The 16681-nt window shown below is 40.4% G+C and overlaps 1 protein-coding gene across 1 annotated transcript in view; it reads right to left on the bottom strand.

Annotated features, from left to right (window-relative positions):
* The window catches only part of LOC310870696 (uncharacterized protein), a gene marked incomplete at its 3' end in the record, with an annotated part of 139115 nt that overhangs the window by 7532 nt on the left and 114902 nt on the right, over positions 1–16681 (bottom strand). Inside the window, 1 exon segment of the mRNA XM_083781969.1 lies at positions 6074–6185. Within this exon segment, the coding sequence (XP_083638095.1) occupies positions 6074–6185 (112 nt within the window).

Raw genomic sequence — 16681 nt, 5'->3', positions numbered from 1 at the left:
CGTGGATGGTTAAGACACATATGTGGCCGGTTAAGACTCACCCGAGGCGCTGACATGCCAGTGTTGTTTTTGGCAGCAAATTTCTATTGTAGTTTTAGTCATTAGTCTCTTGAATAGTTTTCACTTAGTTTTCACTTAGTCACCTGGAATGTGAACTGTGTTAGTCTAGTTTTAGTCGACTAAATGTCATAAGATTTTAGTCAACTAAATCTACAGGTGATTTAATCAACTAAAACATGTTTTGGCGGGCCTTGATGCCGACGAAATTGTCAGTATATTTAGTCTTAGTTTCAGTCACCATAGTTTAGTTTTCATTTAGTTTTCATCCGTGAAAAAAGGCAGTCGACGAACATGTTTTGTCTTAGTTTTAGTCGACGAAAACAACACTGCGATATACATGGCAATTTTAAACACATACGTGGCTTCTGCATGCGTTTAGGGTTAGGTTAGGGTTTGGGTAAGGTGTCAGACTATTGCGTGTCTGACTGTTAGGACGTTTGCACCCGCACAACGTTATAGGTTTGATGTTTACCTGGTATCCTACTGTAGCTACATTGAAACACTAACTTGTTTTCTTTGCATTCTATGGTGGTGGTGGCTCAGGGGTACAGTGGCTGGATGGTAACTGCAAGGTTGCAAGTTCGAACCCGGGCTCCCCCAGAGTTAGTGTCGGAGTAGCCTCGGTACCAGGCTTTCATTTTTGTTGGTGCAAAAATGTAAAGCCTGGAGGAACGCATTGGCCGCTCTGGTCTAAAAGTGGGAGTGAACCCTTCCGGGTGGGCATCGCTCCAAATTATGTGACGTAGCGCTGCACTAGGGGGGAGAGGAGGGGCCGGGGGTGACGGACAGATCGATGAGATCCAATCAGGGTGTGCGCAAATCTGAGCCGCGACCCGCCCCTCTAGACCAGAAACCTAACACGTTAGCTCAGGCTAGTGTCGGAGTGTCCTTGAGCAAGACACCCCTAATTGCTTTTGATGTGCTGGTTGGTGCCTTGCATGGTTTTCGCCGCCATCGGTATGTGTGAATGGGTGAGTGACTGAATATAATGCACAATCTATGTAAAGCGCCTTGGAAAGGCGCTACTGTATATAAATGTACCATTTACCATTTACTCAATACCTACGTCGTAGTCGACCCGTCATTTTACCCTGCGTTGTTTGTTGACCGGGTCTCATCATGCCATTTAGTCTGATCTTGGACTTTGCACGCTTGATCGCAGCGTCTGATTAATTGTAAATTGCAGAGGCAATTAAGAGACGAGCATGGCTCTGGCCTGCATTCTACATGTATTGACGTTGGGAGAGTCAACCACACTGTGGCAGAACTCCCTGCGTCTGCCGGACTGTCTTCAACGATATTTATACTGACTAAAGGCTCTGTTTTGTGGCATTAACGGAGAGTGCACTTAATAGACGGGGCTTTTGAAAACAGAGCTTGACTAAAAGGTTTGGGGGTGGATGGAAGGAGAAATAGCTCACTTTGTTCAGAAAATGTTGGACTTTACGTGTGTGTGTGTGTGTGTGTGTGTGTGTGTGTGTGTGTGTGTGTGTGTGTGTGTGTGTGTTTGCGTGCGTGCATGCGTGCATGCCTGCGTGCGTGCGTACGTGCGTGAGAGAATTATTATCCTCTTTCAATCTGCCGAGCTTTTGTGTCATAAAAATCCACCGTAGACATGTTTTAGTAAAGACATTCTGTGCAGGTGATTCTTTTTGTAAGTGTTGGAGTTTGGAAGCGGTCGTCGTAAGTCACTGAACGGCCCTGCGTGTCATTTGTTTCGCATTTGCACATAATGCAGGAGACAGCAGCGTGACCCCTTAATAAAAACGAGTGCTTCCAAACCCCAACACTTATAAAAAGAATCGCCTGCACATAATTACTTGACAGAAAGTAGCTCATAACATGTCTACGGTGGATTTTTATGACACAAAAGCTCGGCAGATTGAAAGAGGATAATTCAAGCTTGCCCTACAGCTGCAATGTTGGTGAGTTTAAACGTTGTTTAATACAAGCAGATCGCAAACGCAAATTGGATGAGTGGGGAGTCAATGGAGGGTATTGCAACTTGATGCGCCATCCTGTGAGAGGGTTATCTAATAGTCCAATAAACAGGCTGTACACTTAAAATCATGGATTCACAAGATCTGGCATTTATTGATTGCCCACAATTATCCCAAATCGAATGGTCATGTGATATACATATGAACAGCAAAAACATATATGAAAGCAAATACGACCTGTTACATCACAAATTCAGATTCGATCATATCAGTCCGCAGATCGGTGGGGCCTCGTGAAGCGCAGGCCAGAGGGTTAGTCTGTCCTGGAGAATTCTGACGTGTCACTCTTTTTACCAGCCACTATATAGAAATCCGTCTTGTCACTGAGTGACCTTGCTTGGGCACAGCTCGGCCGCACACTCTTAAAAGTAATGGTAACTGCTTAAAGGGTCTACTTTCCCCCATCAAACTCTAAATTCATCCCATTATAAAAACAATCTAGAGTTGCAAATTGCGGCTAGGTTTGCCTCTGAGATGTACTGGAGTAGAGGTAGAAAGTATTGCACATTTTAAAAGGAAATATACTTTAGTAAAATGTACTTTCAGTGGTGAATTCAATTGTAAAAGTATTACAATATTAAAATATATATTGATAGGGGGAAAAAAAGTACTGTTTTGAGTGAACTAATCCCTTTAAGTGCTACAGTGAATGTATACTTGGCTGTAAGGTTTCCCCCACAGTGTAGATGTGCTGATGAACAGCAGGTCTTGTCCTTCAGCAGCCCTCTATCTATATACCTATACACGTCCGTGGACGGATCTCATCAGGGGGAATGGTGATCAATACGAGAGAGAGACAGAGAGAGAGAGAGAGACAGAGAGACAGAGGGAGAGAGATCGAGAGAGGCAGCGGAGCGGAAGGAAGGGGGATTAGGATTAAAAATCAATGTTGGTTGATTTCTCCCCAACAACGTCAAAGATAAACAAACACTGGCCTTGCCTTAAGACACTGACACGGCTACACAATGAAGAGACGTGATAATAAGAGCTACTATGTGTGAACCGGGATCTAGAATGCTCACCTTAAAACACCCTCCTCTGCTGACCACTAAGAAAATAGCAGATCTACAAGCTACCGCAACATTTATATACTGTAGGTCTCTAAATCTGATGGAGCTAAAGTTTCCCCCCCGTGGCTGAACCCCACCTCACTCCCATGGTAGAAACAGCGCACCATAAGTGTTTTTTTGTGCTCAGAAAGGAATAAAGTACCATGTTTTGAACATAATATAAAACATTATAATCCAAGGTCGAGGTCACATCGTTTGCGCGTTAGTACACAGCCTGGAGTGAGGCTATAGATTACAAATATGGAGGGCTATCACTGCCCTAGAGGGCTTGGCAGGATTGTAATGTCTACAGTATAGGCCTATATGGTGCTTAATTCCCTGCATTCTATGGTGCTTGGCTTAATTGCCAGTTTTCTATATGGAGTTTTTTGCTATGGTGCTTGGCTTGTCTGTTCTCTATGGCGCTTGCTATAGAAAACAGGGCCTGACATCCCCTCAGAGGTGACGCAATGCATGATGGGTAGGTGATGCCTCACCTCCCACGCATGGATTCACAAGCCTGCCTGCTGCTTTGATCTCTCTCTCTCTCTCTCTCTCTCTCTCTCTCTCTCTCGCACGCACGCACGCACGCACGCACGCACGCACGCACGCACGCACGCACCTATTAGTTGTTTCTCGCCGACTCCTTTGAAAACACAAAGGCATTCGGTTATATTCCCATCAGATTAAACAAAGCGTTTGTTTTGTTGGCGGTGCAGTCACCATTCACTCAGCTCTCATCCCACAAAGATCACGAAGACGAGATGAGACGATTACAAAAATTCGTAATCCTTTTTTACTCTTTGTGTTATCTCATTTGCATTGGTCCAGAAAAAAGAGAGAGAGACTGAGAGACTTTCCTCGGTGTGTTTGTTTTGACTTTGATGACGGAAAGGGTCACTAAATGTCCACACTCACGCCAGGAGGCCGCATTGCGTATACCCATTAGTCCTGTAAACGCTGGCTGTCACTATGATAGCCCATAATAGTCACAGCTGTAATGATCAAAGCGATAATTGTCGCCTCACAGCTAAGGTCCTGGGTTAGACTCCTGCCAGGGATGACGATGTTCCCTCCTCCGCATCATCAGTGCCCATAACATATACAGTAGGCGAAACGAAAGGGCCTTTCTGTGTTGAGTTTGCATGTTCTGTTCTCCCCATGTCCCCTATAGGGTAGCTAACCGGAAAGAATAATAATAATAAAAGATTAAAGCAGTATGCCTACTGTGTGTTTTTGTTATGTTTTATTTTTTTTGTCTTTTCTGGGATTCATATTTATGAATCATTGATTTCTGTTCATTCATTATTTGGTGGAAAGATTTTTTTTTAAATAAAAACAAACAAACAAACAAAAATAATAATAATAATGAATAAAAGAGGGGAAGGGGGGGGGGCAGTGGGGGGGGGGTTACGGGGGCCAGCTTCAAATTGCAGCCGTCCATAGGTGCCCTTTGAGGGCGGTTTTGAAGGAGTCAAGGGATTGTCTTAATGACTGTTGGTAGGGCGTTCCACATTTTGGTGGCATAGGAGCGAAAATAATTTAGTCCCTTGTTTGTGCCGAATCTGGGTTGCACATGGTTTGTTGCACTCCCTCTGGTGTTGTGGGTGTGGACTTTGTGATCTTTGTGGTGTATCGAATCTTGTGGACCAGACCCATTGCAAGATGCTGTACTCTGTCGTCGACCCTAAGCCATTCCAGCCTGTCAAAGTGGGCAGGGGTGAGGTGGGTTCGGGGGGTGAGGCCAAGTAGGAGCCTGACCAGTTTGTTTTGGGAGGTCTGGAGCCTTGTTTTTAGGGCCTTTGAGGTGCTGTGGTATACCAAGAGGTGCATGCATAGTCAAAGAAACCTTGTACAAGGGCTCCTGTTAAGGTCTTCAAGGTGCACTCCTCATGCATTGAAGGAAGCATGAGCTCAGTTCGGGGCAGAGGGAGAGATACAATCCTGAAAAATGGCCTGTCCTCAAGCAGGGGGGGGGGGGGGGGGCAGGTGTGTGGTTCAGTATAGACAAGTTCTAAGGAGAGAGAGGAGAAACAAGAGGGTGTATAGTTATGGAGGAGGTGGAGGTGATAAGCAGGAGAGAGAGGAGAAACAAGAGGGTGTAGTTATGGAGGAGGTGGAGGTGATAAGCAAGAGAGAGAGGAGAGATAAGAGGGTGTAGTTATGGAGGTGGAGGTGATAAGGAGGGATAAGAGAGACAAGAGGGTGTAGTTATATGGAGGAGGTGGAGGTGATAAGGAGGGAGAGGAGAGATAAGAGGGTGAATTTATGGAGGTGGAGGTGATAAGGAGGGAGAGGAGAGATAAGAGGGTGTAGTTATGGAGGAGGTGGAGGTGATAAGCAGGAGAGAGAGGAGAAACAAGAGGGTGTAGTTATGGAGGAGGTGGAGGTGATAAGCAGGAGAGAGAGGAGAAACAAGAGGGTGTAGTTATGGAGGAGGTGGAGGTGATAAGGAGGGATAAGAGAGACAAGAGGGTGTAGTTATATGGAGGAGGTGATAAGGAGGGATAAGAGAGACAAGAGGGTGTAGTTATATGGAGGAGGTGGAGGTGATAAGGAGGGAGAGGAGAGACAAGAGGGTGTAGTTATATGGAGGAGGTGGAGGTGATAAGGAGGAGAGAGAGGAGGAGACTAGAATGTGGTGGTGGAGGAGGAGGAGGTAGCGAGGAAGAGAGAATTAACAGGAGGAGGATGGATGGAGAGGAGCCGAGGGGTGTGTGTGTGTGTGTGTGTGTGTGCGCGCGTGCACGCGAGAAGGTGAAGGACACTCATTCCAGGACAGTTGTCATCCGGCAGTGTCCATCACATATCCCATCACGGCCCGACACGGCTGAGCTGTCACCCCGAGTGACACGCTGTGCACCCCTCTCTTACACACACACACACACACACACACACACACACACACACACACACACACACGGACACGGGCACGGACACGGGCACACACATGCACACAGTTACCTCCAGTAACCCGTCTCACTTTCTGACAATGGCTGGGTTTCTCAAACACATGTGGTGTAAGACTTGTAGTGCCGTGCATGCTCAGTTGCTCCTCTAGGTCGCACACAGAAGCCTGTGAACATAGACATTTCGTGCATAGATGTGCCACGCCTGAGGCCTGGTATGGTAGGCCTCAGGTCTACCATTCTGAAATTTTACTCCTTGTGCATTCCAAATTTTCCACTTTACCTCCCAAGCCCCCACAGCCACATACACTCCATTTCAAACCCCGCAAATTCATCAACAACCCCCATAGTCACACTTCCTCCCCCATCACGGACCCCCTGTCTCTGACCACACCCAATATAGTCTACATCATCACCTGCACACATAATAAACACTACATAGGAGAAACCGGACACACACTAGAAACACGCCTCAAACAACACTTATATCACATCCAACGAGCAGACATACACACAACTCTGTACACACACTTTCAATCCCATCCTATCGCTAACCTCATCATTTCAGGTCTGGAATGTGGAGTCCGATGGACCAGTGGACAGCGGAAACTCATGGAACACAGATGGATAAAAAAATTACAAACTGTAACACCCACTGGTCTTAATGAAAGAAGTTGATTTTTATCCCCTTCCTGTTCATTTTTCTGTAAAATAAATAAATGGTATCCAGGCCTTGCTGTGAACTTTTACTCCTGTTTGGTTTTAGGTTGTTTTATTAATGTCCTTTTTATATCCATTTTACCAATATTGACACTTGGGCCCAATTTGGACATTTTCACTTAAGGGTGTACTCACTTTTGTTGCCAGCAGTCTGGAATTAATGGCTGTGTTTTTAGTTATTTTGAGGGGGAAATAAAATCTACACTGATATCCAAGCTGTACACTGACTACTTTACATTGTATCAAAGTCGTTTCTTCATTGTTGTCACATGAAGATATATAGCCTAATTATTTGTTTGCAGAAATGTACATGATGTATCGCCATGTTTTTTCTTCTTGCTACTAAATCACTCTGGATTAAGAGTGTCTGCTAAATGACTAAATTGTAAAAAATGACTACATTGGAGCCATTGGAACACAGATTTCCTGAAATGTAAGTAGCCTAATTCATCATAACATTTAGAGACATACAAATATACACTTCTAGAGAGAGAGAGAGAGAGAGAGAGAGAGAGAGAGAGAGAGAGAGAGAGAGAGAGAGAGAGAGAGAGAGAGAGAGAGAGAGAGAGGAGGTGAAACTACATGTTTAAAGTCGTTTGTCATGGACAGACTGGGAAACCGACGTTTTGCTTCCATCTAGTGTTCACCAGCAGACACTGCATGTGTCTGAAGATTATTATGGATGCAGCAGTTCTTGACAAACCTTTTAATATTATATAATTTGTGGGTCCCACAAATTATATAATGTATACAATATCTCTCTGTCTGTCTGTCTGTCTGTCTGTCTGTCTGTCTGTCTGTGTGTGTGTCTGTCTGTTGTGCGTGCGTGCGTGCGTGCGTGCGTGCGTGCGTGCGTGCGTGCGTGCGTGTGTGTGTGTGTGTGTGTGTGTGTGTGTGTGTGTGTGCGCCTGTGTGGGGCTGTGTGGCTTGTAAATCCACACAGCTGTGATCCATTCTGACGGACCAATGACCGACGGTCTAGATCCGGATACAGTAGGCAGGGCTTATGATTTAAAATCGAGCCTCATGCGGTGCAATGTAGATACTAGAGTATGGGTTGTAGCTGCTGAAAGGTAAGGTTTGTTTGAGAACCGCATGGTTTTTAGCCAACATTAACTCTTTTATTGTTTAAACATTAGTGTTGTTAGAAGGACTGTTGGTTGTTTATTGTGACTCTAAAAGGACAACAATATGAGGAATTGTCTTTTTGAGACACAAACAAATAAACTAAAACAGGTGCAAAGTAAATAATTACATCTACTGAAGTACTGTGGACAATATTGTACTTTTATTTTCTATTATTTGGACACTTTACTAGTTTTGTAGATTTGGATTATTTAAAAAAATATCCTTTTGGCTACAATTTACCACTGGACTACAAACCCCATTTTCAAAAGTAGCAGATCTACAAGCCCGGCCATTTCTACCATACAGAGCAACTTGATTTTTAAAGGGCCACTTCACCCCTTTTGCAACCAGATCTTATTTGAATGTTTTTTGAGACAAACACTTTCTTGCGGTTTTGATGTATTTTTGTTTTAGATATTTTAGTATTTCAAAGTGTCCATGGACTCTATGGAATCTAAACGCATAAAAACCCCAGGAAAGTGTCTTATTAAAATAAGATCTGGTTGCAAAAGAAAAATGCAAGAATTATTATTTATTCTGGATAAAGAGTAATGTTGGTGTATGTTTGTCTTACAGGTTGATCATGTGACCTTGGTGTCATGCGGTGACCTTGGATGCAGTCATCAGGAAATGGCTGGCATTGGTAATAGAGTGTCTACTCGGCTGGGCTGAAACTTATAACGGTGCCAACGAACGCTCTTCCTGAGATTACGAGGCGTACAACCTACGTGGCTCTATTAATACCGGCCATCTTCAACCGAGCGACTGAAGCCCCCCCACGGTACGTACCTGGATTACATGTGTCTGTAGTAGAAACTAGGGCTGTGTCACCATTGCAACATGTTAAGTTGACCATTCATTGTCATACAAAGGATTGCGATTAACAATTGTGTTTGCTGTTGTGTACTCTCTCAATAAATAATTCCAAAGACTTGGGAGTCAGATATGGTCCTCTAGTTTCACATCCATGTGAAAGCTAAGTCATTAAGAGAAAATGTTTGTTTAGTCAAATATCTCCACTTTTTCACGAGCTGCACCCGGATGGCTTTCTCTCCGGGCAATGGTGCTCGGAATGACAGCTGGACTTTATCAAAACTTATTTTGATCATCACAAATGTTATCAGGGAAACACAAGTTTGGGGCACAATTGTCAGGTGGCATTAATTAATTACCCAGCACCTATCGCAACGCACCTGCCGATTGTGTGCCCCAAACATTTGTGCTTCCATGGTCAATTGGTGATGAGGTGTGTGAGTGGTGATCAGAGGAACTTTGGGTAAATTCAGTCCAGCTGTCATTCCGAACCCCTTTGCCCGGAGTGAAAGGTGTCCGTGCGAATGCTGTGTACAAGTCGAGATATTTGACTAAATACACGTTTTGTGCTGGAACTTTCACATGGATATGAAACTAGAGGACAATATCTCACTCTACGTCTTTGGAATTATTTAATGGGCGAGTACAAACTGAGCATTTATCACATTTATGCCCTGCATCCAGAAGCAATGCGGGGTGTTCTATATCTGTGTATACAGGAATGTATGATAGTATATGAATGATCAGACATTCTAGGGCTAGACTAATTGCATTTATACATTAAAGTGACACTTCACCCCTTTTGCAAACGGATCTTATTTGAATGAGTTTTGGGAGATCAAAAACACTTTCCTGGTTTTATGTGGGCAATATGAGTTTTTAGTTATTTTAAAGTGGAAAAAACACATTGTACACATAAAACCCCAGGAAAGTGTGTAATAATGGTGACACAGCCCTGTCAGTGACTGTTATGACTTCCAAAATGTCATCCTGTAGGCCGACAACAATTTTTTCCTTTTCCCCTGCCATTTCAGAAAGTGAAGCTGACTGGACGTGTGAACTCTATGCTGTTGCCACTGCTGGGTGAACTCTATGCTGTTGCCACTGCTGGTTGCTGTTAGCAGTGAAGGTTAGTTAACCGTCTGATTCCTGCGGCTTGTTTAAGTGGGCTACATGCAACCATACCGTAGGCGTAGGTTGTCTTTCGCGCCATGTATAGTTTCACTTAATTTGTGTGTATAATGCCAGTCCACATCACCATTATGTGATGTTTGTGGAAGCATGTTATTTATTTACGGGTAAAGTCTGTCCACATCACATATGTATGTTCTCTTGTGTGTCTCCTTTCCCTTCTCTATTCTTTGTAATTTAATAAAGTTATTTCTTCTTTGTTGTCATAGTTTTTAATCGCATTTCATTTAAGTAATTTCTTTCTTCTTGCCCATCTATTGCCCTAGTTCTTCACTAGTGTTTTATGTGTACAAATGTGATGTGGAGATATGTGATTTATGTCTTGTGTCATTATGGTAGCATGTAGCCCCTTAACACTGTTTACAGGCAGCTTACTATGCTGTAGGTCTGTGCAAACTAACAGGAAGCAAATGATGGCCGCTGTGTCATTTGCTTCCTCGTTAGTGTGTGTGTGTGTGTTTTGAGTTTACTGGCTGATAATGAAGGTAAGTGAGCGTAGTTCATTATCCTTGGCTGTCAGGCAGAAACCTTGTATCTCCATAGTTCAACCTTCTTTTGTAAATTAATTTCCTTACTTGGTCATGCTACAGTGTCACACACTAAAGTAGCAAATGGCCATCTCACGAGGCAAAGATAATCTATTATTGAATTAGATTTTTTTTAATAACATGTAGTATTCTGTTTTTCTAATATATCGAACCAGTGAAGTATCGGCAAGAGCTTGTGACTAAATGATAACATTGGAACACAGAATATTATATTAATAATATTGGATCACAGTTTTTTTTGGTCCAGAAAAGTAACTGTTTTGGACGTACAATGTTTCTACCCAAACTTCATCTTTTCTCTCTTCTAATCTTTGCTTTAATAAAGTTATTTGTTTTTGTGGTCAGAGTTTTTAATCGCATTTTGCTTTATTTTTTGTAATTTCTTATTTCTTTCTTGCCTATCTATGACACTTCTTCACTAGTGTATGTGTGATTCGGGGCGTGTCTCACGTACAGTTTCTCATTTGGAGCTGTTTCATGTAATTTACCAGTAAAGCGTCATCACGTCAGTTCACATCACATATGAACACAGGCCTGGTATGTGATGTGCATTTATGTGTGTTTTTTTTTTTTTTAAGGTGATATTTCACAGCAATTGCGAATAGCTTGTCATTCACATCTGTCTGCATTGTTCACGCCATACGAATTGTGTTTATTTCTGTTGTATATTGTGTTATAATGTCGTCCATAGTGTTGTATGTTGTATACCAATGTTCATAGTATTGCTGACAAATACTGGGGCGCAAAGAATGCTGCTACCTCATATAATTTGTCAATCGTCCACAAATGGCATAAATTGTACAGTCTTGCCCCATGTTTCCTACATGGGACAACTAGATAGAAAAATACTTGCGCCACGAAAACCTAATGCCAACTGCTTGGCATAGACCAAGAAAATCTGTTTTGTTCATGTTCATAAAGCGCTCCAAGTGCTTAAAGTGCATCAGCAAACATCTAGGTCATAAGACCATTGTTGGTGCTATATTATCAGATCTAATTTGTGAGTAAAGCTTCAATATGTAAGCCCACATCACATGTGAACACAGGCCCGGTATGTGATGTGTGTTTATGTCTTGTCTCATTTCACATTTGTGAGTAAGGCTTCATCATGTCGTCCCACATCACATAATAAACATGGGGTTAGGTTAGGGCTAGGTATGTGATGTTGGTTGATGTGATGTATGTCTTTTATAATGTGCGAGTGAAGCTTCATCGCGTCATTACATCACATCATGTGATTTATTTATGCTGCCATTTGCAGCTAAAACTTCATCAATGCCGGTCAGTAGGCGAGGCATTGACGATGGGCCTATGACCCAAACGTTTTCTGCTGCACTTTTCACTTTTAGCACTTTGCAGCACTTTATGAGCATGACAAAATATTTTCTTAGTTTATGTCTGAGGAGTTTTCCTTAACAGTTTCCGTGCTTTGAATGGATTACTCCAGGTTAATGTCGCTGCCATATCGGACATACGCGACTTTTGTTTTATGTGTTTAATCCGCCGCAATGTAAAAAATAAATAGAAAATCCTTCTTCGCCGCGGAGAAAGAGAGTAGGTGCATCTGCTTTGATGAGGAAACCGGAAATCGTCACATGCTGTGGGCTGCTAGGGCTTCTGGGAAATTGAGGCCAATGCAAACGAATGGGGTTCAACGCCTCATGGGTCCTGTGCTGCGTCTTCCGGGTGTACCAAGATGGCGGGTGGTCCGGCCGTTCATAACAAACGGGGGAAGCTTTTTTCGCTCGATTTTCGCGGATTAAAAGCCCAAATAATTCAGCGTATGCTCTAAAGGTAATACAACAATCTCGGCAGTGAAGGGGGGTTGATTAAAAGTCTGGTAAATCGTTTTCCGCAGTCAAACTGTTAAGGTATTTGTGGAGTGAGTCTTCCGGTTTTCAATTGTATAAAGACATCATTTATAGTCATGAATCAAATTGAGTGTGTAAGCTATCTTTTTTTAATTATCTTGCCGCAGGAGGTCGGCAAGAGTAAGTTTAAAACATATTTTGCTAAATTGAAACTAATGACTGATTTGGACCTGTACATGATAAAACTAAGGCACTGGTGTGGTACTACTGGTTTACCAGAACGGGGTTCAACTCCCTGCGGTGCCCTCAATTTGTTATTTACATGGTTCATTTTCTGCTCATTGTGTTGCCTTTTCATAGCTGAAAAGGCAAGGCTTTTTATCCCATTTTTAGACGCACGTTTAATAGCCGGCTATTGCTCAGTGGGATGGTCAAAAATTATGAAAAACGAGGTTCAAAAAAGAATCTAAAAACGATGGGCTATAACCCATGTTTTTTTCATTTTTTTCATTTTTTTCAAATCCTCAAATGATGAAAAACGGCGTGCTATAGTTTGCCGTACGGTATGGCCTATAGCCCATGGTCAAAAATGATGAAAAACGAGGATTAAAAAATAAATCAAAAAACGATGGGCTATAACCCATGTTTTTTTTTCTTTTTTTTTTCTTTAAATCCTCAAATGATGAAAAACGGTGTGCTATAGTATGCCGTATGGTATGGGCTATAGCCCATGGTCAAAAATGATGAAAAACGAGGATGAAAAAAAAATCTAAAATAAAAAAAACGATGGGCTTTAAAAATGATGAAAAACGAGGTTACATTTCTTTTTTCAAATAACGATGGGCTATAACCCATGTTTTGTTTTGTTTTTTCATTTTTTTCAAAAATGATGAAAAACGGCGTGCTATAGTATGCCGTACCGTATGGGCTATAGCCCATGGTCAATGATGAAAAACGAGGTTACATTTTTTTTTTCAAATTTTCAAAAAACGATGGGCTATAACCCATGTTTTTTTTTTCCATTTTTTTCAAATCCTCAATGATGAAAAACGGCGTGCTACAGTATGCCGTACGATATGGGCTTTTAGACGAGCGTCTAAAAATGGGATAAACGTCTAAAAATAGACGTCTAAAACACGTCTAAAAATAGACGTGTTTTAGACGTCTAAAACGTCTAAAAATAGACGTCTAAAACACGTCTAAAAATAGACGTGTTTTAGACGTCTATTTTTAGACGTTTTTTAGACGTCTATTTTTAGACGTTTTTTATCCCATTTTTAGATGCACGTCTAATAGCCGGCTATTGCTCAGTGGGATGGTCAAAAATGATGAAAAACGAGGATAAAAAAATAATCAAATAATCAAATAATCAAAAAAAATCAAAAAACGATGGGCTATAACCCATGTTTTTTTTTTTTTTTTTTTTTTTTTTAATCCTCAAATGATGAAAAAGGGCATGCTATAGTATGCCGTACGGTATGGGCTATAGCCCATGTTCAAAAATGATGAAAAACGAGGTTACATTTCTTTTTTCAAATTTTCTAAAAACGATGGGCTATAACACATGTGTTTTTGTTTTTTTTCATTTTTTTCAAAACCTCAAAAATGATGAAAAACGGCGTGCTATAATATGCCGTATGGTATGGGCTATAGCCCATGGTCAAAAATGATGAAAAACTAGGTTACATTTCTTTTTTCAAATTTTCAAATAACGATGGGCTATAACCCTTGTTTTGTTTTTTCATTTTTTTCAAAACCTCAAAAATGATGAAAAACGGCGTGCTATAGTATGCCGTACGGTATGGGCTATAGCCCATGGTCAAAAATGATGAAAAACGAGGTTAATTTTTTTTTCCAAATTTTCAAAAAACGATGGGCTATAACCCATGTTTTTTTTTTTCCATTTTTTTCAAATCCTCAAATGATGAAAAACGGCGTGCTACAGTATGCCGTACGATATGGGCTTTTAGACGAGCGTCTAAAAATGGGATAAACGTCTAAAAATAGACGTCTAAAACACGTCTAAAAATAGACGTGTTTTAGACGTCTATTTTTAGACGTTTTTTAGACGTCTATTTTTAGACGTTTTTTATCCCATTTTTAGATGCACGTCTAATAGCCGGCTATTGCTCAGTGGGATGGTCAAAAATGATGAAAAACGAGGATTAAAAAAATAAAAAATAAAATAAAAAAACGATGGGCTGTAACCCATGTTTTTCTTCTTTTTTCTTTTCTTTCAAATCCTCAAAAATGATGAAAAACGGCATGCTATAGTATGCCTTACGGTATGGGCTATAGCCCATGTTCAAAAATGATGAAAAAGGAGGTTAATTGTTTTTTTTCAAAATTTCAAAAAACGATGGGCTATAACCCATGTTTTTTTTTCTTAATTTTTTTCAAAACCTCAAAAATGATGAGAAACGGCGTGCTATAATATGCCGTATGGTCAAAAATGATGTAAAACGAGGTTACATTTTCTTTTTCAAATTTTCAAAAAACGATGGGCTATAACCCATGTTTTTTTTTTTTTTTTTTTTTCAAATCCTCAAAAATGATGAAAAAGGGCATGCTATAGTATGCCGTACGGTATGGGCTATAGCCCATGGTCAAAAATGATGAAAAACTAGGTTAATTTTTTTTTTCAAAATTTCAAAAAACGATGGGCTATAACCCATGTTTTTTTTTTTCAATTTTTTTCAAATCCTCAAAAATGATGAAAAACGGCGTGCTACAGTATGCCGTACGATATGGGCTTTTAGACGAGCGTCTAAAAATGGGATAAAAAACGTGTAAAAATAGACGTCTAAAACACGTCTAAAAATAGACGTGTTTTAGACGTCTATTTTTAGACGTTTTTTAGACGTCTATTTTTAGACGTTTTTTATCCCATTTTTAGATGCACGTCTAATAGCCGGCTATTGCTCAGTGGGATGGTCAAAAATGATGAAAAACGAGGATAAAAAAATAATAATCAAAAAACGATGGGCTATATCCCATGTTTTTTTTTTTTTTTTTTTTATCCTCAAAAATGATGAAAAAGGGCATGCTATAGTATGCCGTACGGTATGGGCTATAGCCCATGGTCAAAAATGATGAAAAACGAGGTTACATTTCTTTTTTCAAATTTTCAAATAACGATGGGCTATAACCCATGTTTTGTTTTGTTTTTTCATTTTTTTCAAAACCTCAAAAATGATGAAAAACGGCGTGCTATAGTATGCCGTACGGTATGGGCTATAGCCCATGGTCAAAAATGATGAAAAACGAGGTTACATTTTTTTTTCAAATTTAAAAAAAACGATGGGCTATAACCCATGTTTTTTTTTTTTCATTTTTTTCAAATCCTCAAAAATGATGAAAAACGGCGTGCTACAGTATGCCGTACGATATGGGCTTTTAGACGAGCGTCTAAAAATGGGATAAAAAACGTCTAAAAATAGACGTCTAAAACACGTCTAAAAATAGACGTGTTTTAGACGTCTATTTTTAGACGTTTTTTAGACGTCTATTTTTAGACGTTTTTTATCCCATTTTTAGATGCACGTCTAATAGCCGGCTATTGCTCAGTGGGATGGTCAAAAATGATGAAAAACGAGGATAAAAAAATAATAATCAAAAAATCAAAAAACGATGGGCTATAACCCATGTTTTTTTTTTTTTTTTTTGTTTATCCTCAAAAATGATGAAAAAGGGCATGCTATAGTATGCCGTACGGTATGGGCTATAGCCCATGTTCAAAAATGATGAAAAACGAGGTTAATTTTTTTTTTCCAAAATTTCAAAAAACGATGGGCTATAACCCATGTGTTTGTTTTTTTTTTCATTTTTTTCAAAACCTCAAAAATGATGAAAAACGGCGTGCTATAATATGCCGTATGGTATGGGCTATAGCCCATGGTCAAAATGATGAAAAACGAGGTTACATTTCTTTTTTCAAATTTTCAAATAACGATGGGCTATAACCCATGTTTTGTTTTGTTTTTTCATTTTTTTCAAAACCTCAAAAATGATGAAAAACGGCGTGCTATAGTATGCCGTACGGTATGGGCTATAGCCCATGGTCAAAAATGATGAAAAACAAGGTTACATTTTTTTTTCAAATTTTCAAAAAACGATGGGCTATAACCCATGTTTTTTTTTTTATCCTCAAAAATGATGAAAAAGGGCATGCTATAGTATGCCGTACGGTATGGGCTATAGCCCATGTTCAAAAATGATGAAAAACGAGGTTAATCTTTTTTTTTCAAAATTTCAAAAAACGATGGGCTATAACCCATGTGTTTGTTTTTTTTTTCATTTTTTTCAAAACCTCAAAAATGATGAAAAACGGCGTGCTATAATATGCCGTATGGTAGGCCTATGGGCTATAGCCCATGGTCAAAATGATGAAAAACGAGGTTACATTTCTTTTTTCAAATTTTCAAATAACGATGGGCTATAACCCATGTTTTT

The sequence above is a fragment of the Protomyctophum parallelum genome (assembly GCF_964188405.1).
Source record: "Protomyctophum parallelum genome assembly, chromosome: 14".
In the NCBI taxonomy this organism is placed as follows: Eukaryota; Metazoa; Chordata; class Actinopteri; order Myctophiformes; family Myctophidae; genus Protomyctophum; species Protomyctophum parallelum.
The sequence above is the reverse complement of the archived record's forward strand: the minus strand, read 5'-3'. Positions and strand labels throughout refer to the sequence as shown.